Here is a 26,594-nt window from a genome sequence, read left to right on the forward strand (position 1 = left end):
TATTGTACCTAAAGAGGTAGCATCATAAAAGAAGTATCATAGGACAATTACTAATTTCAAGAAGAATGTTTCTATTTATTGTGAGTAGCAAGAAAGAAAAGATTTGGTTCAAGATTTTAAACGCCTTAGATGATACCACGGGAACAAGAAACTACAAATAATGTTTGCCGCACGTAAAAAAATTCCAGCACTATTCTCGGATGATACAACCCATCTTACTCTACACCTTCCTCCATTCCCTCAACCCCATCTAATCCACTGACCAAGTAATCTATCGCGGCCATCCACCCCATCAGCTACGGCCACCCACGACATCAGCCACGGCCACCCACGCCATTAGCCATCCACTGCTCGCCCCAACATTTACCTAACACTTGATAGAGGATAAAACAGATTAAACATTTCAAAATTGTAAGATAATATGTTGTAATTTACGAATCAAAACATAAGACATTTAGAGGAATAGTAGGAAATCCTAAAACCCGATGCGCCACTGGCACAAAAGGCAAGACAATATTCAAGCCAAGATTTACCAACATGAGGCAATCTTTTCATACCTCGATCGCCATAGTTTCCATAATGGAGTCACAAATCAAGATTCGGTCCTGCAGGCTTTCATGAGAGAAGAAATCATCTGAAGGAGATGCTCAATGACAGATCTCTGAGATATAATAGCAACAATATATATATTGAAAATATTCGCCATTATATAATTAGAGATAGGCCATACAATGAGAAAAAAATGATAAGAGGAGATAGAGGCACTCATCTGCTGGGAGCAGAAAAACGAGTGAGGCATATGAAGCTAACCACCGTGTTCTTCCCCGACTCACAAACCTTCGCCGCTCCGCGCGTCCACCTCCACCATGGCGGCTCCCAGGCGTGCAAACTGATCATATACAGTCATGTTCACATAAATATTTCTCCAAAAAGCTGCCAGTTGCAAAAAAATGCAACCCGAGCCTAGAATAATATACCTGTTGAGTATCAATTTGTCTACGAGTGATGTCGCTCTCAACGAGATAATATCCACCTACAATACATATGTAGTATCATATTCCTTGAATATGATAAATAACCTAGTGGACAATTTTAGAAATATCGGTTGCTAGTGTACTATCAAAAAGTGCATTGATGCCTAGCGAGAAAAGTCGTGTTACTTACCGGAAGTGGGTGATTACATATAGACCCTGCACTCATAGGAGAAGTTTCACTGAAGAGTACATAACAGTAAGACATTTAATCGACCACCAGCTCCACAACCTTCAACCTTGATATCACCAACTGCATACTCAAAGCAAAAGCCCATGTATCAAGCAATAATTATTTGGGGGTAAACTTGAACCAAATGGGTATCTTTTAGGGACATCAAATCTGAAAATTCATTGGTTAAATCAATCGGCAACCTGCACCTTCCAGATTATGGCCTATATATTCAAACCTCTAGATAGCAGTAGGTATCCAAATAACACTAATTCATCAATAGGCGGCAATAAGTAATTAAGTAAGTCTGTCGTCCATAGGCTAACACGACAGGAAAACTATTGTCCACTTGCTTCATATGCCAATCATGTTAGCAGGTACACACAACAAAATTATAGACATTTGAAAGACTATTATCGACATGTGATTTTGATGTAAGGCTACTCACCGGTTCGAGCTAGCCGAATTCATAAAAGGGAACAAAAATAATTTCACTGGTTTTATCTAATAATGAGCGGGACAAAGCCTCTATAACATACACCTTCCAAGCAGCTTGAGTTCCAAACAAATACAAACTGTTTTCTCTAGTTCACATATATGCACATCACACACATAATAGTAGACTAACACCTAAAACACCATCTGTTTCATATGGCCCTCCTAAATGTTATATGTTTGCTATTAGACTAACACCTAAAATAGTTCTAAGACCACAAAATTAGAAATGAAATGAAAAAGGGACCTCACACCACAGATAACTACCAAATCCTATTTAAATCCTGAATAAAAAAGACCTTTAATATCTCATGAGCTTTATTTTTTGCTTTTTCCAGATTTCACCAACATCCAAAAGCATGTATTATACTGGTTGTTCCTATGACCTGCAAATCAGTATCTATTTTTACCTCATGTGTTTTTCTTTTGTTTTTTTAGCTACTACTGGAAGAGTTGATCCCTTGAAATAGAACCCCAAAGCACATTGCTATACAAGCACTACAGTTTCACATATGAATCAGATATTACATAGTATTCTTATGGACCAATCCTACCAGCATGAAGGATGAAAGACTCTCTTTTTTCTAGAAGTTGTATGTTTCCACTGGTAGATAAGGTGCTAACAACGTAAGGCAAAGTGTGATCACATGCATCAATATTCTTATCACCTTTTCCGATTCTATGATATATGATTAGGGTTCTAAAACGGCTACATAATTCAGAGCGACTCTATTATGATCTTCTCCATGGCATGAAACCTACTCACCACTTATCATGCCAACAAATATGACATCACAAACAGTCCATTATAAAATTTCAGAACTATAATTAGCACACTGTAGATTTCTTAAAAAGATCCATGTGAAGGTCCTGAAAAAAAATTCTAACACCACGCTAAACACAACATATTAATGTGTGTTCCAAGAAAACAAAACAAACTTCGAGAACTGATCCTTCATGGAAAAGAAATTTAGAAGAGGGGAGAACATGTGGAGTTAACCTTGGAAGAGGATTGACTCATGTTTACGTACCTAGCAGCAATCATGCCAACTTTAATCTGCAATGCGAGCTTGCTACCACTCAGGCAAATCTGCAATGCACCGAATGAGAAGATACCATGTTAACATCATACATGGTTAATCCATGATAAAGAAATTCTATGCCATATGTGGTGCTGGAAACAAAAAAAAACAAAAAAAAGAAACAAACAAACCTACAAAATAAAATGGTACGCACAAGCTCACCATAAGCAGAGTGTATTGCGCCATTGTGTATAATCTATTCCCATGAAAACCTAACCAAATAAAGGTAAGACCAGCACGTCTTCAGTGTATACCCTACGGAAGAGAACCATTCTGCAATGACACAGCGGAAGTTTTGCCTTTTGTTCAATGACACATTCAGATCAAACCTTCTGCCCGTACCATAAATGCAATAATTCATTGATATTTTTTTGAATTCAAACTAAGTCATGATGCAACAGTTTGGTACCGACTACAGTTTTAGGTTTCCAACAGAAGCCAAAGAAAAATATCTCCAACGTGCTGAAAGGGGCACTCCATACAGAAAGTCTAATCATGATATTCAAGTGCATATACATAGGAGAATGATTAGAACATAAGAAGCATTGATGTTTTGGGAAGTGTATTTAAACAAGCTTGAGGTAGCAAAATGAGTTTCATAAATCTGTTTAGATAATGTTTAGAGAGGAAAATATTTTTGGTTGCAAATGCGGAAAGAACAAGAAACACATGAAGCTGCTATTACCCATTTGCCAAATTTGGGACGCAGTCTGTAGCTATTGTCTCGGCAGAAATGGAACTGTAGAGGTACTGCTACATGTCATTTATCAAAGGCTATGCTCATGAAATATAGCAGTGAAGTGTATCAGACACAAAGCAAGAAACTTATATCACCCTAAGTACCTCATGAGCACATAATTGTTTTATTGACTCAATGACTGAACTCAAGCTAACAAAAAAGGTAGCTTGTTAGCAAATCTAGCAACAAAGAAAAAATAGGCAATTCGAAGGTATATAATCCACATGTCTCTAAATAGAGGTCAATTTCAGATTGATGTTCAATCCTTTTGAAACTTTTACCACTAATACTAAAATATTAAAAAATAGATTTGCTTAACAAAATAAATTCGTGTGATTTGCCTTTCCATGGCTATTTCCCTTGTACTAAACCTCTGCCAAACAAACAATGAACATCAAAGGCACTTGACACAAATCATTGTTAGAGAAAAGTCACAAGTAAAGAAAGAAAAAAAATCACATTATAGAGCACTTGTATTTCTTCGATGGAGAGGTTTGAGTATGGATCAATGGAAAGAACCAAGAAGGAACTTTGATAGGGACCTTTTTTTGCAAAGATGACTATCAAGTGACACACCATCTGCTGCCCTCCGGCGTGTGCATGCCTTGGCTTCGTGCATTTCCCAGAGACAGGCTCTACAAAAGCTTGTTTAAAGACACCCGGTTTGGAAAGGCACACACATTTCTCTGCAACCTGGAAGCTTGAAGAGGGTTAACTTAAACAGTGACCTAACTTGCTATGAATTTTATACCACTGATTGAAAATAATTGATAGAACGATCATATATCCGTTCACATTTGAAAGCTCCTGAAATAAGACATAAATATTCAAAGGGCCCATGGAACATGAGCACCTGATACTATTTTTTGCCAGAAAACTTGGCCAAATGACAAGCTAAGAAGAGGAAAAACATTCAGAGACACGTATCAGATAACAGAGCTATCTATCCATGTGGCAGAGACATCTCTTTTAAATACTGGCAGCCAAGATATAGATATCATAACCTAGTTAACCTACTGGCAGCCAAGCCAAACCTTCAGAAACCAAAGGAAGAAAAGCTTTTTGACCATAGTTTTTCTCTAGCTTTGTTCTATTATACCTTTTCCCACATAACTCATGTTTGCATTAGCACAGTCATGATATGAAAATGCAGAAACAAACTTGATTGTGTTCATAGATGAAGAAAATAAGCACCTTCACCAAATTATCCCGCTAGATTTTCTCTTTGCTTTTTTGTCAAACCATACAATTAGGAAATCAAAAAGTGAGAGAGAAAGAGGAGTACATAACAGATAACAGAGGGCGCTAATGATGCTAATGTCATGGGTCATTAGAGCGCCATGGTTAAGCAACAATAGATAACTACTACTCGCCCCAAACCTTTGCATCGAATTCAGCATACAAGGCTTGATATGGTGATTCGCGATGGTGCAGTGACAACTGTAGAGACGTGACGATAAAACGAAAACCCCTAAAACAAGAACTCCAAATACTTCAGGACAATACAATACACAAAATAGTAGATTGCATGGTACAGTAAACTGAATTATTATAGCAATAATACCTTGCTTTCACCCATGCTCACGTCTATCAGAAGCAAAGCGCTAAAAAGGGGCTGGAAATCCGTTCAGTAAATTACGTGAATTTTTCCAGTCTGCAACTATTGGAAGCTGATTAACTGTAGAGCATCAGTGCAAACATCCTGGCTTCTTGTCACAGCTGAAAAGATCTTAATGTTGTATAAATTGATTCCATCATGAAATGTACACATGGAGCGAAAACCCGTGCTAAGAACATTAAATGCCACAAGAATAGCGTATTAGATACCAAAAGATGGCGTCAGGCTCATCAAAGGTCACATTCATATTGATCATTACCTGAACAATAACATCTGAATCAGTTTGGTGGTACAAAGAACTTTGCAAATCATCAGGAACATATTTGGTTATTTGTAGAATTGGAACATTTCTTCAGTAATATAGCTTCCATGTCAAAAAAATCAAACTACTAAAACATCAATTATCCAAGCGTCAGTAGTACAAATGATAACAACTTAAATCGGGAATTTTACATAACACTCACCAACAACGAACTGAGACATTGCCAAAAAGCCCCATCCAACACTTCCTTCCTCCGGTTGTACATGACGCCCTCGCCTGCCAAAATCGCCCCATTTACCATCAATCTCCTTGATATCTACATCGCCAAAAATTCACCCTCCTCCAAGGCTCCAACACAAGAATTTGAGCAAGTAATGGTCACCTCCTACCTCCAAATCACCTTCCTGTGACTTTTCTCTTTGCTCAAATCCATGCCAAAGCTGCAAAAACAGCAGCAAATCATCATCAACATCAAGAGTTTTAATGCGCTGAATAGCAGACTGACCAAATCGATTCATGAATCTAAATATATATGAAGAATGTGGCCAGAAAAATTAACAAAAATCCATCCAGAGAAGCACAGAGTGAGGAAAAAGTTACCAATTCGTCATGCACATACAGGTCCTAGAGATAAACATCTGAATCGATCGAGCCGGCCACTTCAATCAAAGTCCACAAAAAGAACTCACACAACAAAGTTATGTTTCAAGAAGAAGAAAAAATAAGGAAAACCATGGATTAATTGTAAATTGTATTTTCCATCATGACAGAGCACAGGAAAAAAAAATGATCACTATCCTGCAGGTGCTTGGGCACACATGGGAAGGTTCAGTAGATTACAGTGAGTTGGAACTAATCAAGAAACAATTAAGGGGCAATTTTACATTTACTGATGACAAACAGATTTAGCACATCACATGAGGAAACACAAATTTAGCAAGGGAAAATGCAGTCGAACCAATTTCTAGCAGAACTGCCATTCAGCACACTGGGTATTATGAACAGAGCAACCAATTGAACACCTAAAATGTGAGATTGGGTTAGTTCAGCACAAAACATCAAGCCATCAGCTCCATCAAATTTCCAAGAAATATTCCAATCATCCAAGCAGTACTGTTATCAGTAACGAAACAACCACGCAATGCCATCAGAAATCATCACGACAACCAAACGACTTCCAGTGTCACTCACCATGGCAAGCGCCATGAAGCCGTACGTCGCTAAGCACCATCGCGGAGGCGGGCGATGGCCTCGCGGATCTTGACGCTCACGCTCATGGCGGACATGGTGACGGAGGTGGCGTCCGACCGGGTCGGCGTGCCGCCGCCTGGCCGGGTAGTTGGCGTGCTGTCGTCGTGGCAGTGGCGCGAGTGCGAGCGGTCGAAGCAGGAGTACGGCGAGAGCGGCTGCAAGAAGGTGCGGAGGCCATGGATGATGTAGCGGGCGTCGTTGTAGACCTCGGGGTGGGAAATCTCGACGCCTTCCACGAAGAGCCTGGCGTGGTGGACGGAGAACGTGCCCCTGACGGTGGCGACGTTGAGGCAGAGGTTGAGGGAGGCCGAGGGGATCTTGGTGGTGGGGCTGGCGGCGAGCTCGGAGTACGGGTAGTAGCCGAGGGCGATGTGCTCCGGGAGGACGCGGCGGCGCGAGCGAGAACGGGCACGAGGTGCGGAGGAGACGTGCTGGAGCCGCGAAGACGGTGATCGGTCCGTGCCACCTCGCGAGCGACGGCAAGTTGGGGTGGAGCGTCGCCGACGCGGCCATCTCGTTGTACCCCGGCGCCGGCCTCTCTTGCCTTGGAACCGCCCGAACCCACAAGCACCTGGTCGTACGCCCGGATCTCGGTCGGAGGTAGAACTCGTCGCCCATCTACGAGCCGCCAACCGCGGCGTGGAGATGAAGGAGACCACCTGCCGGGGCTGGCGCGCGCCGTCTTCCCTTGCCCCGTCCGGCCGCCGCCTTCCACCGCGCCGTCCGGCCCGCCGTCGTCGCTAGGCGCGCGAGCCCTGCCGCTGCCGGCTCCGCGTCCGGCCGTCTCCGTCACTCGAGCGCCGCTCCCGTGGATTAGGGAAGGAGGAGAGGACGAGGTGGGGATTGGACGAGGAGCAAAGGAGGATGTGATGGGGAGGAGCGGAAGCGGGATTGGGGAGGAGGAAGGAGGCGGCCGATTGGGGACGGGTGCGAAGAAAGCTAGGGTTTTCACCCGATCGAAAATGAAAGCGAAATAAGGCGACGCGAACGAGCACGTTTACTGTGTGTCCGTTGGCCGGACCCGCACACGCTCCGGCCCGGCCGTCATGCACGCAGCAGCAGAAGCAACTGGTTAAAAAAAGTAAGCGCATCCGACGGCTGTGGTAGAAAGTGGGAACCAGATTTTACTGTAGAGGTCAAAACGTGCGATCCAGATTGATTTGCCCCTCTCAGACCCCCTGGCTGGCTGGGTAGTGTTGTAACATTTATAGGAAGAATATTGCTGCGCTTCCTGGTTAATGGATTACCCATTTCCCCGTTTAAAAAAAAAACTCTCAACCAAATTGCCCATTCCCCATCCTTAACTTCGTAAACACGCTGTGAGGTACTCCCGGCCGAGAGAAACCCCCGCCCAAGCCCAAACCTTCCAAAGAAAATGGCGCCCTCACGCAAATCGCCCACCGCCGCCGCCACCGCTGATGGTGGCGTCGAGGAGAACGCGATGGCCATCCTCGACACCTTCGGTATCAAGGATTCCCGCGACCTCCACGACGACCGTACGCACCACGTCTCCCTCCTTCTTCTCCCCCCGCCCCCCAATACTTTCTAGGTCTCGTTCCCGTCCGCCGATGCCGGCGCTAACGTGTTGCCTCCATCTACGTAGGAACCGCCTTCTTCGAGGCCGTGCGCTCCGCCTGCCTGGCCGGCGACAGCCCCTCGCCCCCCTCTTGGTATGGACCCCATCCCTGCCTGGCCACTGACTGAATATTGTGTCCAGTATCTATCTGACAAGTATATTCTGAGTTTATAAATTAATTAACTTTGTTCTTTCTGAACATGACATGGGCATCTACTTATGCAAATCTTGTACTTCTGGAAGGAGAATGCACAATGCTGTCTTTCAGATTCTTCAAAGCAGCAGCTCTTTGGAGGTCACCATCGCAAGTTTTCATCTCTTAATAGAGCTGGACAAGGTGAAGCTTCTCTATCCCTTTCTCTCACTTCCTGCCACTTTTGTTCAAGTTGAGTGTCCCTTGTCCCTCCACTCCCAATGCGGAGATAAATGCTGGATACTATATTAACGACTCCCATCCATACCACAACCACACAATTTGACATTTTTTTTGTGCAGTACCATGACTAATATTCAGTTAACAGCTGAAGAATTTTTTTTTCAGTACAATGACAATTATTCACTTAACAAGTCAAGCATTTGTACACTGACATACCGCTAAGCTACATTATTTTTTAAAACCTATATGCTATTGAGTATATTGTCATTTAATGATTCATCTCACCTCATGTGCTTTTGATGATAACTTTCAGCACTATCCAAGAACTTATTTGACAAATTCTGGTCCTCACCAAGCTTTAGTTATTGTTGAAGAGGTAAGAAGATGGTAATATTTTGAGCAGATGCTTTTTCAGCAATTTATGTACCGTTATCAGTTTTATACTTCTATTGTATTTTAAGATATGACATGCATGAATACTTTCCCATTCTCCAGTCATGGTCACCGTTTCTCCCTGACATTAATGTTGCTCGCGGCGAGATTGGGGGAAACACCAGTCGCAAAGATCACCTCTTTGATCCTTTGGTAAGCTAGCGTTAATGTGTTACATATTATCTACTTATGCTGTTATTCGTATATGTAATATTTACCAGCACATGGAACTCAAGTAATCAAGTGGCTAGAAATAAAGAAGTAAGAGAACAAGTGTAAAGCCTTACAGGATAACCCACCCCTGCCCTAAAACATGAAGTCAGCAGCAAAAAGATCAAGATGATTATTTAATCAGCGGGAAGAAGATCAAGCTGATTATTTAATCAGCAGGAAAATATAAATGCTAAGTAGGAATTAGGAAGTAGAGTTGCCAACTTGCCATTTAGTCTGATTTATTTTGGATTACTACTCCCTCTGGTCCTATAAAAAAACCAAGGATAGAGTCAATCTTTAATTTTTTTACCACTAATATCATTACACATATTTAGATTGAACACTTGAAAAGCATACATGAGAATGTCTCAAACAGTACCTTCTCACAGTATACAATTTGTATTATACAATAAGTTATAATATAAATTAATGATCAAAGTTGTCTTTTGAAGGCCGTGTCAATATTCAAAATGATAGCTTTTAAAGGACTCGAGGGAGTATCTGTTGGATGTTAAAAACTAATTGGCAATATTTATCATAATATTTGCCTTTCCTGATTTTTCTGTGTCCTGAAGTATCTAATTCAATTTTACCCTTCTGAAGAGATTTGGGTTACTGATCGAGGACATGGTTGAAGCAGCTAATGATACAAGTACTAATAATCGACTTAAGGTAATTACTGATGGTTTCTAACTTCTGAGAACAGTAAGAGCTCCACTTTTCAACTCTCAACTCCTATATAAGTCCACTTCTATGGCCACCGTCCATTTTGCACCCCAGGTGTTCTCGCCAGATGTGGATGCCACATGTATGCCACATAACTACCATGCCATCAAACAGATGAGTTCACGTTGACTGGATGTATATACTTTGGATTAAAACCACACTGAGTCCCCACTACTCATCCTGTCCAGCGTCCAAACTCTGTTCTCTCTGTTTGCTATTTTGTTTTATGGCATGGTAGTGATGTGGCTAACTTCATTTGAACCGAAATCACATGTGAAACTGCCCGAGGTTGTAAAGTGGACGGTTTGAGTAGTTCGAGATAGCTACTCAGACGATTCTCGAGTTCAGCGTTGAAAAATTGACTTGCTTCAAGAATATATGTACCATATGCTTGGCCATTAATGTCTTGTTCTTCACTTAAGTATCTTGAATGTGGTCCGTTATCTCTCTGATTGTTAATATCACCTTGTTTGGTTTATTTATCGAAGTAATTAGTCAATTCAAGAAAGGGTATTGTGGACATAAAGGAGTGTGCAGAATGTCCAGTTGTGCACATAAAATTGGTGGTTGATCATCTGCTCTGCTCTAGATATTTTATTGGTCCATGATCTTCAAATGATGGGAGTAATTTGACTGGAAATATCTGTCTACAGGACAATGGAAATGAGTGACATTTAATAATGAAAGGTCTACCACTGAATCTGCTACATTAGGAAACATGTAATATGCCTGAAGGAGGTAACCTTGTGTGATGATGAAGTAATTCGATTTACCCCTAAATCAAGGCAACTATATTTTATATTGTTATGTACATGACATGTAATGCAGTATGTTGTGCCATTGTTTATACCCCCTCTGTTGATCTTCCATAAAATGTCCAAGCATTTCAAGATCCAAATTTTGTAACTATTAGCAACAAGCGAAGTGTATATATTTTTGGTGCCACCAAAATGTTACCATTCAGTTTATATTTGAATGTATATTCATATGATCACGATTTTGTAGTTATACCTTGAATTAGGAAGAATTACACACAGGGTTCTTGTGTTCTATTATCACATCCCCTGGCAGTACTGTAGAAAGAAAATATATGTATTTATAGTTTTTTTTTCGTCTGTCATTGAGGTTTGAAGTTTGTTCTTGTTTTGTATTTTAGCGTATAGAGAACATGGTGCTGTTCCAGTATCTCGTTAGCACACTGGAGGCTGATTTTGTACCTCGTAATATTGCATACAAAGGTAAAGTACTCCTGAACTTAACTAATTTAGTATGCCTTTGTACAAGATAAGATATTCTTATTATTCTTCTGATTTTGTTACAGAGTCATTAGACTGGGTGGTTATCAGGGAATCTCTTTTAAGTGTGCTTCTGGTACGACCCACATCCATCACGTACCGATAATATCTTAGTTATCTGGTCTATATCTTTGCATAGTATTTTATTTTCTCGCCATATTTTGTTGAAGAAAGGTTTTACTGGGACATGGTTGCAGTTATGTGAAAGTAATTTTGTGTTGTTAACAGAGATCACGAAACCTGGTATTCAAATCGTTTGTCAAGAACTGCATATCCCTTCTGAACCAACATCAAAGAGAAGTTGAAGCTAAGATATCTTTTGAATCAGCACCTGATTCAGATTCTTCCTTAACCTTTTCATTGCTTGAATTCGAAAGAGAAGCACTTTTGTCTGTCAAAAAACTTTTCATTATGGTGCGTTATATCATAGAGTACTTTTATCATACAGATTCCTTGCATAAAGAATAGGTTCTAACAATTTCAATTTTTTGCAGGTTATAAACCTTGACTTGATTAGAAAAGAAGCAGACAAATTAAGCCAGACTTCAAGAGCTGATGGTTCCAGGTCAGTTCTGATATCATTTCCTTAAAGATGTGGCCTCTGTTAGTGTCTGACATTCCATTTCTCTCTTTGTAGGAATCCTATCTTGGAAGTTATTTTAGATGAGCTACCTTACAACACAATCAACTTATCCCCATTTCTTTTGGTAACTGCAAACCATTGCACCCTTTTGGCATCTTACTCATTTTTTATCGTACCTTATAGTGCTGAGTTTACACGAGGAACTGAATCGGTGGTGCTCTAAAGCTTGTAAACCCTCTCAAAGTTCATAGAAGAGTCTAAAGCTTACAAGTTTACATTTTATTGCATGTTGCGTGCTTCATGCCAACTAATTATAGAAAAGAAAGACCACACATTAAATTGAATAGATGACTGACTGGAAATGTAATCTGTTGGCTCCTTCCTTTCAAAACAATAACAAAAATCAAGAATTATGCCTGTTAATGTCCTTGAGAAAAAATAGAATCTCCCTGTTAAGTCATCCAAAGGAGGTTAAAATAAGGCAATCATTCTTGCTGGATGCCATTGCCATTGTGATTCTTGATACAGACTATTTTGATTTGATTGCTTTGCATGCACTCTAAACTTCTACAAAAAGGTACAGTGCATACATAACTGTACTTTCCATGTTCTTGAATCTGTTTTGTTCCTTCGCAACAAGTTCTCGTTTTGTGTGATTCCTGGCTTCATGGGTAGGCCCTAAATAGTTACATCAGCGATCAGTAGTTACTGCTGGAGCTGTTCCGCCTTACGTTAAACATTAGAAAATAGGAAAATCGTAATATATATCAATATATGTACACAAAATAAGTCACATTGGACAAATCTGAACATTGCAATGAGTCCTAGCTGGGTTTGATGGTTTAGCTGTTGAGGGATACTACCACTATTAGGTAGTGCTCATCTGCCCGACATGCCTATAAGCAAGAAATAAATAAATGTGAAGAACTAACAAGTCAAGAACTGAACACAAATCAATGTGAGATGCTGACAACTGGAAAGAGAAGATGCATAGGTTAGAGGTGTTAATGTATTGCCTGGCTCTCCAAGTTGATGATTAAGCAGCTACCTATGTTAGTGTTTCTGGTCTTCACGTCTTTCTGCATGTAAAACGGCGTTCTTTGGTGTTTTTTATATAGAGGAAGAACACAGAGAAGGCGTAAAATTTTGAAAAGCCAAAACCAAACAAAAATCGAAAAAGTCTATCCTAACAAAAGCAAAACTTAAGCAAAACAGAAACCTAAACTATCTACAAAATGGAAAAATAAGAGAGGAATGTAACCTAAGCTAAGTTATATACTATGACCAGAAGGTCTGGGGGGCTTGAATGCTGTGGCAGTCTCCTAAGAGCAACTCTGACAGATCCCTTAAAACGCCGCCCCTTAAAATGCGTATAAGGGCTGCAGTAAAAGTTTGGGTGAACTCGGTGTAGGTCCGGCGAGTCCAGCAGCGGAAGGGCGCCAGCGGGAGCTGAAATTTCCCTCCCACAAAAAATCTGGTTTATGGGAATCATTAAAATTAGCCCCAGAAACTGGTAATCCGAGGTTTTCGGGTGTCGATTTATGGGGCACTTTTTAAACTTTTAAGTTTTAGCTAATAGAAGGGATCCATTTGGGTTGTTTTCTTCAGCCAAAACCCTAAAAAAGCGTTTATTTTAAGGGCCAGGGTGATATAAGGGATCTGTTGGAGTTGCTCTAAGGGCCTCGGCGCCTGCCAGTCTCCATTACTCAATAGGTGTGCCTTGTTGTTTTGGCTCATTGTCATTTATATGGAATAGCTGTGCTGTATCTAGCTACAAGTTAAGTGAAACAGCACTGCTACTTGGCGCAATTGCTGCCATAGCTGCGTTAGCGGAGCTCCATGCATGCGATAGCTAACTACTTCAAACATTGCTTCGCAACTGAACTGTTTGCCAATAATAGCTAGTGAATTAATGATTTATTCATTAAATGTGTCAGGCTTTCACGGAATGGAAGTGGAAACTGGAGATTATTTTGCAGTACTTTTTAAGATATTATGGCAAGGTATGTTAATTTTTTTTCTATAATCACCTGAATTGCTGCAAAAAACCTTGTGCAACTTCAGAAATACCCCTTTACGAGACAATGATTGTTGTTTAGTATACATGCCCATGAAAATTGCTGTATCAACTATCAAGCAAATGTTGGTGAGAAATGCTTCTCTCCCGGGCACGGGGCCACCTTCTCTCTCCTCCTTTTGCTTATTTTTTTTACAGTTTTATATTCCCTCTCACCCATACTACTACATCTATTTGTAAAACTTAAAATCTCCACAGATTTTGAATCGCAAACTTAATTTTCGAACCTTTTAAATATTTGAGTTACTAGTGAAGGGGGCTTAGAATGACACCAATATTAAATATTTTTAACAGTTTTTGAAATCCTACTTTTGAAACTTAATGAAACATGTTGTTACTTCGTGAAACTTGGTGAAAATTTTCTTTGAAACATTTTGTTTCACTATGTTTCAAACTAGGTTCATCAAAGTTAGAAAATATTTGGCAATTATCTTAGAGTCTAATTTGAGACACAATTTTTTGTATCTAGTTTCATTGAGTTTTATTGTTTATCATCATGTTTAAATATGTTTCAAAATTCAAATTTTGAATTTTATCAAAAGTACCCTTTTTAGGTTTCTTTAAAAGACATAATTGAAAGAAATACACTGATTAAAACGGAATGTTAGTCTGATATATATTTCAATAGATATGTGTCTTGTAAGTTCAACACTAGAAATTAAATCCATGTACTAAATAATAACAGAGAGAGTACAAGTGTAGGGTAGCCGGGTAGGGTACATGCAAAGATTCTTTTGATGTGTGAATCTCAAAGCAAAGATGAAGCAACCAAAGGCAGCTACATGCATGGGACATCCTGTGCACGGTACTTATGCTGCTCTCTTATGTTGGTACCCAGTGTCGCTCTCCAGCCGATACAGTTTTACCTGTCTCTTTGATAGTCTCTCCAATATAGAACGTTCGACCCAAATCATCTCTTGATCAGCATTATCTGGATTAGAGACTGGTTTATTCTATTCATTACATAGGACTCGAAGATTTTACCTGTAATTTCAAATTGAGTTCTCAGGTAAATAAAATACCATTCTAAAAAATTCTACAGGAGTTACCTTGATTCTGGTCACAACCAAAATTAATTGCAACGCTGAACCAGCATTTTTGTTTCTCACAGCTAGGTAATTAGGCTAAGATTTGCAGAGTTGTCCGCAACACTTGTAAGATCTGTATTTAGAGAAATACTGTCGCGAACACACTTGATTTCAAACTAACTTACTTTCTGGTAAATAGCATGCCCACGGAATATCCCATTACAACCTTTTCAATGACCTCCATTGCCTAGTTCCCTAGGTTGCTCTTTGCGATGTTATTTGAAAGTCTACCATGATTGAATTATCACAGTCCTGTAAATAGGAAACTCAGGAGTTAGTTGACCTATAGGCCCGGTTCGGCAACACACCACTTCGAGGGATTCCTTTGCTCTGCTCCGCTCCTAACGATTTCCGTTCTGCGAATCGAGACGAGGGATCCATCAGCGTTCGGGCCGCTCGGCTCCGTGACAGCATGGGCTGCCAGCCCATTCCATCCATATACAGCCTGTTAGGACGGGTGAAGCCGATCCAGACTGGCAGCTTGGTCACCATAAAAAAAACTGGTAGCTTGGCATAGGGCGGCGGGGAGCTCCTGGTCACGGGAAGGTCCTCACGGGTAGCAAGCTGTTCTGCTACAGGCAGCGGTGGCGAGCTCCTGACTGGTCGCCGTTTATCGATTCGGGTTGGGCGACATGTGGGTGATAAGCCGCATGCGTGAATCAAGCAGCGGGAAGGTCGCGGCGGCCCTGGCGAACTAGTCACGGCGGCGGCGAGCTCCTAGATGTGTCCTCGAGTTAGGCTTCGATAAGGACCGTGTGAGTATAAATCGGAGGCTTAGGGCGTGAAACAGGCGGCAAGGAGATTGATTCGGAGGCGGACTGTGTGAATCGGCCGACGGCCCGACGAATTTCAAGGTGGCTTGGCGACGCTCGGCCTCACAGACGAAGCTCCAGGAGAACACGATGGATAGGAGAGGGACGATAGACCTATAGCTTGAAGCTGTACCGTTTCGGTCACTTGGCGGTGGCAGTCAGTCGTAATTTTAAACTGCTCCGCATTTTGCTGAAATGAGGATCCGGAAATACGTCGGTCCGCAGAATTACACAATAGCCCGCTCTGCTCCAACGCTTCAGCTCCGCAGATTTTGTGCGTTCGGGGCAGCTCCGCGCGCTCCAGCAGCAAAGTTGGGAGCCGGAGCGTTTCCGAACAGGCCCATAATAATGGTAGTTTTAGACACGTTGATAGAAGTTACAAGTGCAGACCAGTTTAGATGTCAATTAAAAAGGATGTCATTTGGTAAGGTTAACATTTTTGAGACCGATATCAAGTATGAACTGATAGGGGCTCATCTTATGTGTGCATGGAGTTAGAATGACATCTGTACTAGAAATAATTGTTAAACTTTAATATTGGAATGCTAATTTGTTGATTCTCCTCATTATATCGTACACATGAAAGGTTTTACATATGTTACTTTTGTGACCAAAGCAAAATCATGAATGATATTACTGCCTTTTTTTTTGTTTATAGCCTGCAGTCCGTACTCGGAGATCAGATGATACCCAACAAGATTTGACAGTGGAAAATGTTCTGAGTTTGTTTTCAACGGCCGCAAGCGCAAAAGCTATGGCCAAGAAGATGTTTCCAGAAGTTGCCCAGCTTCTCCTAGCACATGCATATCAGGCTAGTGAATTAAATGCTGCTCCTGATTTTCTACAAAATAAAGTGTGCTTTGGGTTCCTTGCTAGGTTACTTATTAATATATTATCACGACTATGGATTTTTTTTGTTCTATTCCCTAACACTTTTTCTTTCTAGATATGGACAGAGGTGACTATCTTATTTTTTACCTGAGAATATAATTTCTTGGTCAATCTTTTGGACACTAGACAGGCAGTAAGCACCTGTGTGTTTAAGTCTAGAATAGTTTTTTTGTGGCGTGGAGGGGTTAGGGTGTTGATAAGCATAAGTAGTTGCACAATGATACATGTTCAACTTTATAGAGTGTAATTCCCTGGTTATTTTCGAGCCAGGGGTAATTGCATGGTTTCATTCATTCATTCATTCATTCATCAATCCATCCACTAATTGTTCAAATCCAGCCAGATATGCCTTGCTGTTTCAGCTTGAAAATATCTAGAGCATATTCCTTTTTTTTGTTTAACTGAAGAGCATGATAGTATCGTTATTAAGAAACTTGAACAAGAAGCATTTTAGATCTCTGTGTTCAATGTTCCTGCCCCTGATGTTCTTTGATATTCTTCTGGTTATAGCAATCTGCCCTTTGGGTTGTAATTTAGTCAATTTCCATATTTTCTTCAGGCCTGCTTGTCTATTCAAGTTGATTCTAGCAAAGCTGATGATGCAACAAAGATGATCGGAGCGACTCTCCTCGAGATATCTTGCAAGTTTGTGTCCGCTTTCCAGAATCTGAGAGAATGTAACACGTGAGTATATTTTGTTGTTTTCATATCGTAGTGGCAACCATGTTTCGAGCACGGTCAAGATCCAGCAGACTTATTGATTTCTGGTGGTACCGTCTCTGCATTCATGGAGCCGGTGATCAGTATGAAAAATTTACGCGAAGTTCCTATTGTATTTACTAATTTTTGTATACCGTCTCTGCAGGGACATTGAGATTTCGCAGTTTGAGAAAGAAGCTTTGTTTACCGCCGCAACGCTGACTAGGAAGCTGCAGAATGAGTAGGGATAAGGGACTTGTGAGGCTATACGGATGAGATTAGATGGTTTATCTTAAAAGAATGATGGTATGATCTTTTGGCTTTTGAATTCTCATCTGCCTATGTATATATTGCGGTAGTGTCTGAACGAATTGTAACGAAGTGATGCAACTGTTTTTTTTTTTGGTTCTAGAGAAGGGAAGTTCCATTATCTTTGGACTATCCACCAACTAAGTTGCATTTAGCCAAATTATTGTAAATGTTGTACTAAATCAGTTGGATCCAGTCAGTGACCAGACAGACCACCAGTGTCTTGATATGTTACGACATTCCCATGCGGAACAAGCTGCCAAAAAAATAATGGGTGCATATTTGCACACCATGTACTGATCTAGCTCCACCATCTGCTGTGGTCGCAACGTGATCCTTGGATTGGTCTGCTCACATCCACTGACAGCGGCAAACCACTGCCTCTAGCTGGTCATAGGGTTTTGTGATGAGCAAATCTATATAAAATCTTCCAAAATTCCTATGATCCAAAAGGCCCTTGATACCTTCACCATTCCTATGATCCAAACTACATTGAACTAAAACCACAATGGATTCAATGGAGTACAGAATCCATATATGATCCAAAAGGCCCTTAACCCCTTCACCACTTTCCGTTGGGCCCAACAAATGTGACAATAGGTTCTCTCCTGCCCATCTTAGCCCAACAGCTCATACTAGCAGGACGCTTAATCTCCCACCTCCGACCTATTTAACTCGCCCTGGCCCCTACCCTAGGTAACCGGAGTCGCCAGTCCAGCACCGTTCGCCGCCACATCGCCACCATGCGCCGCGGCCGTTCGCCGCTCCTCTTCAGCGTCTCCAAGTTCAATATTTAACCACTTCATTGCTCGCGTTGTCTCATCCCCTGCCAAAACGAAGAGAGCAAAACCCCCTCCACAAATCTCACAAGCTCCGAACCCAAGAAATTCGATCAGCCATGGCGACTGTATGCTGGTCCTCGCTCCCGTTCGATCTCGTCGACCGCATCGCCGGGCGCTTTCTGGACACCGCCGACCTGGACTGCTACATGGCCTTCCGCGCGGTGTGCCGCAACTGGCGCTCCGCCACGGCCGACCCCAGGAACACCCTTGACCACCGCTTCCGCCCGCACAACTGGATCATGCTCGACTACCCGTCCCACGGGGAGGACGCCCGCCTACTGGTGAACACCGCCTCCGGCCGCTTCCACGGCAGGAACATGCCGCTGCTCCGCAAGTACTACGTTGTGTCTGTCACCACCGACGGCCTCCTCGTTCTGACAGCCCGCGACCCCCCTTATGTCGCGTCCGTCCTCAACCCGTTCACGGGCTATATGGTTCGGTTCGCGGCGCGCATGCGTCCACGTGTCGTCGCGGCGGCCGTCTCCGGTTCCTCTCCGCCGTACCTCGTCATCTACTGTAACGATTCTCAGAAGCTGTACAGGGCTAACCCTGAGAGCGAAAGCTTCGTGAGGTACAAGAAGAAGTACGCCTACCCTTTGGTCAGGAAAGCTGTCAAAGGTTGTGTCGCCATCGACGGCCACCAGGGGCTGCTGCCACCGCTTCCAGCTGCGGTGGCCACCAAGCTTGCTGATCTGATGACGCCAGTCGTTCTCCAAGGGCCTGATGAGGAGAACCTCGCTTCTTGGAAGCTTTGTTTCCTGGTGGAATCCGCCGGAGAAACGCTGGTGGTCTTCAAGCTTGAGGATCGCGTGGAGGTTTTCAAGATGCAAATTACGGGCGGAGACACTAGGCTTGAACGAGTGCAGAGCATTGGCAGCCGTGCCATCTTTATCGGCGGTGTTGGTAGGTGCCTCTCCCTCGACGCCGATAAGTTCCCGTCCGTTGAAGCCAATTGCATATACTTCACGGGTCGTCTGGCCTCGTCATCCATTGACATGTATCACCTGAAGGACGGGCAACAAGGTCAGAGTGTCGGCGCAAGTGAACTGGAAACATCCGTCGACCTGCCCGCCTTTGTGTGTAATCCTTTGAATGCGCATCCTTTCACCATGGTTCTGCTGCTCTCCCTCTACACTTTAAACAGTCAGGCTGGCCAAGTGTCGCAGGTATTAGAATGTGAAGATGAAATTCTTGAGGATCTCCGGACTGGTAGAATGACCATTTCCGACCTTCTTCTGGAAGCCTCTAAGCCGGATACTGATTCTGAAGATTAAACCACTGAATCCTGTGTCGCTGTATGCTGTTGAGCTTCATTTGGTTAATCCGTTGCAGTACTTTAGGTTTCCCTGTGTCATGGGTTGTTGATGTTTACTGCAGGGAACAACTGGTTGAGTCTTAAACTATATCAGTGTTTCGTCTTTTTTGTTAGGCAAAGCTTTGTCGCATCAATTCAGTACGGTGCTTTGGCAGTAGAAAATGTCTGGTAAGAAATTAAAAAAGCAGTTTGTGATTGGCTGTTCTGACTTCTGAGGACATATTTTGATAGCTATTTTAAGCTTACCAAATTATCTTTCTATAGACGTCGCTATATTTTATTAAGATTTCTATGATTAAGCCATTACAGTACTTTTGTTTTCCTGTCAGTCCATTGCTGATGTTCTGTGCAACCCAGTGCACTCTGCTTCGTCCATTCTGTTATGAAATCATTGTCGCATCAATTCAGTGTGTTGGTAAGAGAAGAAACCAGTTTGCAGTTTGCTGTTCTGAGGACACGTTCTGACAGATATGGTAAGCTTGCCAAATTATGTCTATAGACCTCGCTATATTTTGTTAAGCTTTATAATGATTAATCCTTAGCACTACTTTTTTTTTTTCTTTCGAGAAAGCGCAAAGGACCTTTGCGCTTCATTTCATTGAAAAGATAGAAAAAGTTTACATCCTCCTAAGAGGTGGGTTACAAGATACAAGCTATACATCAGTGCACATCCCAGGTGGATGGCAGTACCACACGTAGTCCTTTAGCACCAGCTTTTGCCCATGAGCTAATCTCTTCTTTGATCATGGAGAGTAAAAGTGGGATTGATGGCCGGGCACCCTTAAAAACGTAGGAGTTTCGGTGCTTCCATACCATCCAGGGGATGAGGATGGTGGCAGAGGCAAGGCCTTTGCGCATCGGCTTGGGAGTGTCCACTTTTGCGCGACGCCACCGGTCCATGATGGATGGCTCATGGTCAGGGGAAACCGCAGTCATCCTTAGCCATGCGAGGATCTCATGCCAAGCCTGCCGGGTGAAGGGGCACTCGAGCATCAGGTGTCTCATAGACTCAGGCGCCTGGTCGCATAGCAAGCATCTGGGATGGTGCGGGAGTCCGTGTCTGGCGAGGCGCTCAGCGGGCCAGCATCTGTCTTGGTTAGCAAGCCAATGGAAGAATTTCACTTTCGGTGGCGTCCATGTTCTTCGGATGAGCCTTAAGGAGTAACAAGCTGTTGATCCATGGAAGGTAGCTAGATAGCATGAGCTAGCGGTGTAGGTGCCAGTAGTTGTCCACTTCCATAGCAGCCTGTCCGGTGAGTCGTTAAGAGGGGTAGCATGGATCAAGTGCCAAAGCTGAAGGTACTGTCCAATCTCATGAATTCCAAGAAAGCCTTGGATGTCCCTTGCCCAGCTGTTCCCTTGGAGCCCATCAGCCACAGTCCTAGCTTTGCATCGTCCCTTGGGGATGCAATTGTATAGCAGGGGTGCGATCTCCTTGATGGCCCTGCCGTTGACCCACCGGTCTTCCCAAAATAGGGCCTTCTGCCCATTGCCAATGCACATGGTCGTCGACGCAAAGAAGAGTGCTCGCTCCTCAGAGAACGTCCACTCCAAGCTCTACCGTTGTCTGTGCCGGACAGCCATAGCCATTTGAGTCTTAGGGCAAGACTGGCACGCCCAATGTCCTGGACGCCGATGCCACCAAAGGATAGGGGCCGACACACACGGCTCCAATTGACATAACAGTGACCGCCATTGGCGGCGGCACGTCCAACCCATAGGAAGCCACACTTGACCTTCTCGATCATTTTCAGCGATTACTTCGATGGTGCGTAGACCAGCAGCTGGTGGATAGGGATGGCGCAGAGCACGGACTTGTCCATGACTAGGCGCCTTGCCTTGTTCATGATCCCAGCCTTCCATGTTGGCAAGAGGCCGGCAATGCTGTCGACGATTGGTTGGAGCTGAGCAGCGGTCGATCGTCGGATTGTCAGCGGGATGCCAAGGTAGGTGATAGGAAGGGTTGCCAGTGGGCAGCCGAGGTGCTCAGCGGTCAGCGCGGTATCCTCCGGGGTGCAGCGCAGCGGCGTGGCCGAGCTCTTGGTGAAGTTGACGCGGAGGCCAGATGAGCGACCGAACAGGTTAAGGATCTCCTTGACAGTCGTGGTGTCTCCAACAGATGGGTGGCAAAAGAGCACAACGTCATCGGCATACAGGGAGATGGGCGGTATCAACTTCCTGGGGTGCAATCTCTGCAAGATTCCCAGCTCTACTGCGCGCTTGAAAAGCCTGCTCAAGACGTCAATGGCGAGGACGAACAGTTGGGGCGATAGAGGGTCTCCCTGGCGCAGCCCTCGTTGGTGCCATATTGGTGGCCCTGGCTCCCCATTCAGGAGGACGCGCGTGCTCGCAGATGGTAGGAGGATGGACAACCACTCTAGGAACCTGTCCCCAAACCCATATTGCTTCATGGCCTCGAATAAGAAGGGCCATCAGAAGGAGTCAAATGCCTTTGCCATGTCTAGTTTGAGCAGAATTCTTGGTGCGCCCAACTGATGCAGCAGTCTCGCAGATTGCCTCACTAGGACAAAGTTGTCGTGGAGGCTTCTCCCCGCAATGAAAGCGTTTTGGTTGTTGCTGACGAGGCTGTCGAGTTTGGGAGCAAGCCTTAGGGATAGAAATTCGGCGAAGATCTTGGCGACGACGTGAATCAGACTGATCGGGCGATAGTCGGACACATGGCTTGCGTCAGCACGTTTGGGCAGCAAAGTGAGGAGGGCTTGATTCATCTTGCTGAAGCCGCGGCCACACATCTCAAATAGCTGCTGAAAAACGTCAACGAAGTCTTGCTTGACCGTGGGCCAACAAGCTCGCAGAAATTCTGCAGTGAATCCGTCCGGCCCCGGCGCCTTGCGTGCCGGCAGTCACTTCACCGCGCCCCAAATCTCTTCGGCTCCAAAAGGCTCATCAAAGTGGCTTAGGTCCCGAGGCTCAATCAGGTTTGATAGGTCCAGCGTGTGCTCCCGGTCAACTGCCGTGCTGAGGAGTGTGTCGAAGTGTGCAAAAACTACCTCTACCATGTCATCGTGGGAGGTAAGCACCTGATCGTCTGTGGTGATGCTGAAGATCCTGTTCTTCTGCCTTCTATACGCGCACTGGCGGTGGTAGAAGGAGGTGTTGGCATCTCCTTTCTTGAGACAGGCTATGCGAGCACGTCGTCGGGCAATCGTTCGGTCCAGGGACGCAAGGCCTAGGTAGGCAACCTTGAGCTGTTTGCGAAACTGCTCCTCCTACGCAGTGAACACTCTGCCCTCCTGGGCTTTGTCAAAGCGCAACAGGAGCTCGCGCGAGATAGCCATCTTATCCCTGACGTTGCCAACAGAGCGCGAGCTCCAGCTCATGAGCTTGCGTGCAGTGGCCTGTAGGCGTAGCCGCAACCGCTGGAAAGGGTCCACGTCCCAAACCGAGTTCCACGCCTCGGTCACAACTCCCTGGAAGCCATCGAGGCGCAACCAGAAATCCTCAAAGTGGAATCGCCTGTGGGCAGCGGGCATAGGGGAGCAATCCAGCAACAAGGGACTATGATCAGAAACTACGGATGCGAGGCATCTGAGGTGGCATTCCCTCTGCATTTCCTCCCAGTCAGCGGTGCAAAGCACACGATCAAGGTGAACGAGCGTTGGAGGGGACTGCTCATTCGACCATGTATAACGACGCCCGTTCAGGTACACCTCCTTAAGCAGCAGGTCATTGAGGAGGCGTCAGAATTTGCCCATCATTCTCCGGTTTAAGTGGCCATTGTTTTTATCTTCCGCGCGATAGATGAGATTGAAATCTCCACAGAGCATCCACGACCCTTAACAATCAGCCCTAGTGTCACGTAGCTCCTGTAGGAAGTTGATCTTGTCGTCCTCCTCTTGCGGGCCGTAAACCACCGAAATCCACCAGGGAGTGTTGGTGCCAACGGTGACCTTGGCGGTGATGGCATTCATGGTGAACATTGGGTCCGTGATAGACACGTCCCTGCTCTTCCATGCGAGGAGAATACCTCCTCGAGTACCTTGCGCTGGAAAGTACGTGTAGTCATCGAATTCGGGCCAAGAGTTTCCAAGACAATGGACGAGTAGATCAAGTTCATCTTTGTTTCTTGTAAGAATACAATGGATGCATTTGCAGTGTCAATCATCGATCTAATGGCCAGGCGTCTAGCACGCACGTTGAGTCCCCTAACGTTCTAGATAGCGATACGTAAGCCGTGATCCATCAAGAGGTGGTCGACGGTGAGTTACAGGGCAGCACTGGTCACTCGCATGCGACATCGACGGCTGCTGCCATTAGCGATGGAGCAGTGGTGGCTGGGATCTGCTGATCAACCAGTGTCACAATCGCTGTCAGGACGACAAGAGGGATTGGCGCAGCGAACACATGATCGTATGCGGCCATCTCGGCGGCGGAAATGACCTGATCCACTCCAATAATGCCCAAGGTTCAGAGGACCTGGGTCTGGGCTCTGCGCTCAGCCATGGGAGGTGCACCATTGCATGTGGTGGTAACCGAGCGTCCTCGACGAGGGGTGAAGTTCAGGGGTTGCCGGCGTGTTTTCCTTCCAGGGGTCGGCAGGGCTGCATCAAGGTGATTGGTGTCAGCTTTGAGGAAGTCTCCCAGGGTCCACTGCTGTGGTGGCGCCGCGGCATTGCCTCTAGAACGACGCAACGTGATCGGCAGCGATGCAAAACGGTTTGGCGCAGATCGCAGCGCTGCGCGGTCATCGTTTGCCGGAGTCAAAGTCGTGGGCCTCTGGGGCGGTTGGGTTGTGGCTGGCGGGCTAGTTGGGCTTCCGGTTCCCGAGCTGGAGAGGACGGCCCAGTTGGGTAGCTTCCACAGAAGTCATGTCCTGGCGCACGGTCTCTGCCACTGTGTCCTGCCTTGGATTTTCCTGGCTAGAAGTGGACACCATATCATTGGCAGGTTCTTGGCAGGTAGGAGCTTCACTTTTCCCCGACAAAAAAATCAGCATTGGGAGCAGGCTCTGTCAATAGCGAATCAGGTACCACACTGTCAAGGGAGAAGGAGGGGTCCCGATGCGAACAGCCGTTGGTCTCATTAGGAGTGCCCCCCTCCTGGTTGTCGTGTGGCGCAGCTGGCGGTGTAGGATTCAAAATGGTCGGCGACCTAGTTGTGCGCAGGTCCACCGTCTCTCCATCGTGCGGTAGGTGGGGCTGTGTGGGTGGGGAATTGGCCAATGGGCTCGTGCCAGCTGGTCTCCAGCAGCTTCCACCAGCCTCGGATCCGCTGCGGTCGTGGTGACCGTGCCCGCGACGTCAGCGCAGGTCTTGGCGGGCCCCTGCTGCTGGTCTTTTCTGCGCCATTCTAGCCTTCCGCTTTGCGCTTGGCGATGAGGCTGACGTGGCTGGCGTCGCCTTTCCTCACCGGTCCATGCATCTATGGTGCGCGCGTCAGCGAAGGTGGTGGCGCGGCGGCGGAATTGGTCGGCGTGCGTCTGCCCAGCAGCTATCCATCCGAATGCCGTCATCACGCGTCTGGACTCCATCCATGGCCCAGGCAGGCACGTCCATGGCCATGCTGTCCGCACGTCCGGCAGGCGGCGCAACATCGGTGTCGGGGCGGTGGCGTTTGCGGCAGCGACGACAAGGACCTCGTCGCGCGGCCCGCCCAGTGCTATCAACGTCATTGTCGGCGTCACCATTGTCGCCTGGCGGATCATCGGCGGCGTCAGGCTGTGGGACATCGATGTCGTCCGGCACGAGCTTGATTGATATGGGGTACGTGAGCATCCTGATGGTTGGCGGCTCTGTCGGGGTGCGCGCAGGGATGATTTCGACGACTTCGAGGATGGCTTGCCGGCGGATGGTGGCGGGGTCGTGGGTGCGGGCGGTGAGCCGGAAAACGTCCATGTCAGCCCTGGAGCGCGTACCGGGGTGAACTCGCTCCACCCAGCAGCTGTCTCCAAGCAGCGATTCCACCGTGGACACGTTCCAAGCTTGTGCGGGGATGCCACGGAGCTCAAGCTCGACGCGGTGCTCGAGCCTGCCGCTGCCGGCGTGTGCCAACTTGCACCATGGACGGATGGTGAGCGAGAAGCTTGCGTCGCCGATGAAGTGGTCACTGGAAAGCCTGTCCTTGATCTCCTGGGTGGCGAAGATGATGAGGAACTCCTCGGGGTGGTGCAGGCGAACGGTAAAGTCGCCGGCTTGGAGGTTGAAGCTGGCCGTGCACACCCTTGCCACTTGGTCAGCAAAGACAGCCGGCCTCGTTCCGGTGATGGAGGCGACCATTGCGCGCCGCAGGACGGCTTCCGCCTCCTCCATCTCAACGCTGCGCGAGATGATAACATGCACCGGTCCTGTGGAATCGACAATACGTGCCATCGTCGTCGTGGCCGGGGTGCGCACTGGACCCAGGGGATGAACGGTGCGCACCAGCGTCATGGGTTGCTGCGGAGGAGGAGGAGGTGGAGGCGGCATGGCTGTGGTGACGAGCGCGGTCAACGTCGGGGGAGCATGCTGAGCCTGTTGCTGGGGCGGGAGCAGAGGTGGCGGCAGCACGGCCGGCGTGGTGCGGCGGCGTTGGGGAGGGCCTTCTTACCTTGGCGGCAGGCGGGCACGGGCGCGGTCGTAGGCGCGTTGCTCAGGCGTGTAGTCCCTGCTGCCGTGGCCGAAGAGGAGGCAGCGACAACACCGCACCTCGTTGGTGCAGCCATAGACAGCATGTCCGGGCTCAAGGCACCTGAAGCAGAGGCCACCCTCCAT

At 45.7% G+C, this 26,594-nt stretch overlaps 1 protein-coding gene across 2 annotated transcripts; it reads left to right on the forward strand.

Annotated features, from left to right (window-relative positions):
* The first annotated feature begins 8,001 nt into the window (after positions 1–8,001).
* On the forward strand, positions 8,002–18,025 carry LOC124688102 (negative regulator of systemic acquired resistance SNI1-like). 2 transcript variants are annotated; one of them, XM_047221821.1, is made up of 15 exons: positions 8,002–8,146; positions 8,254–8,320; positions 8,470–8,563; positions 8,916–8,978; positions 9,098–9,187; positions 9,851–9,919; positions 11,130–11,211; positions 11,295–11,344; positions 11,497–11,682; positions 11,763–11,833; positions 11,906–11,975; positions 13,789–13,854; positions 16,487–16,639; positions 17,279–17,403; positions 17,585–18,025. In XM_047221821.1, exons 1-15 carry the CDS (start codon positions 8,026–8,028, stop codon positions 17,661–17,663), a joined length of 1,386 nt encoding a protein of 461 aa, XP_047077777.1. In that variant the 5' UTR covers positions 8,002–8,025; the 3' UTR covers positions 17,664–18,025. The 2 variants fall into 2 exon arrangements, with proteins under 2 accessions (XP_047077777.1, XP_047077784.1); XM_047221828.1 differs by lacking the exon at positions 13,789–13,854.
* Positions 18,026–26,594: the final 8,569 nt, after the last annotated feature.

Source organism: Lolium rigidum, chromosome 1, assembly GCF_022539505.1.
Source record: "Lolium rigidum isolate FL_2022 chromosome 1, APGP_CSIRO_Lrig_0.1, whole genome shotgun sequence".
Classification (NCBI taxonomy): domain Eukaryota; kingdom Viridiplantae; phylum Streptophyta; class Magnoliopsida; order Poales; family Poaceae; genus Lolium; species Lolium rigidum.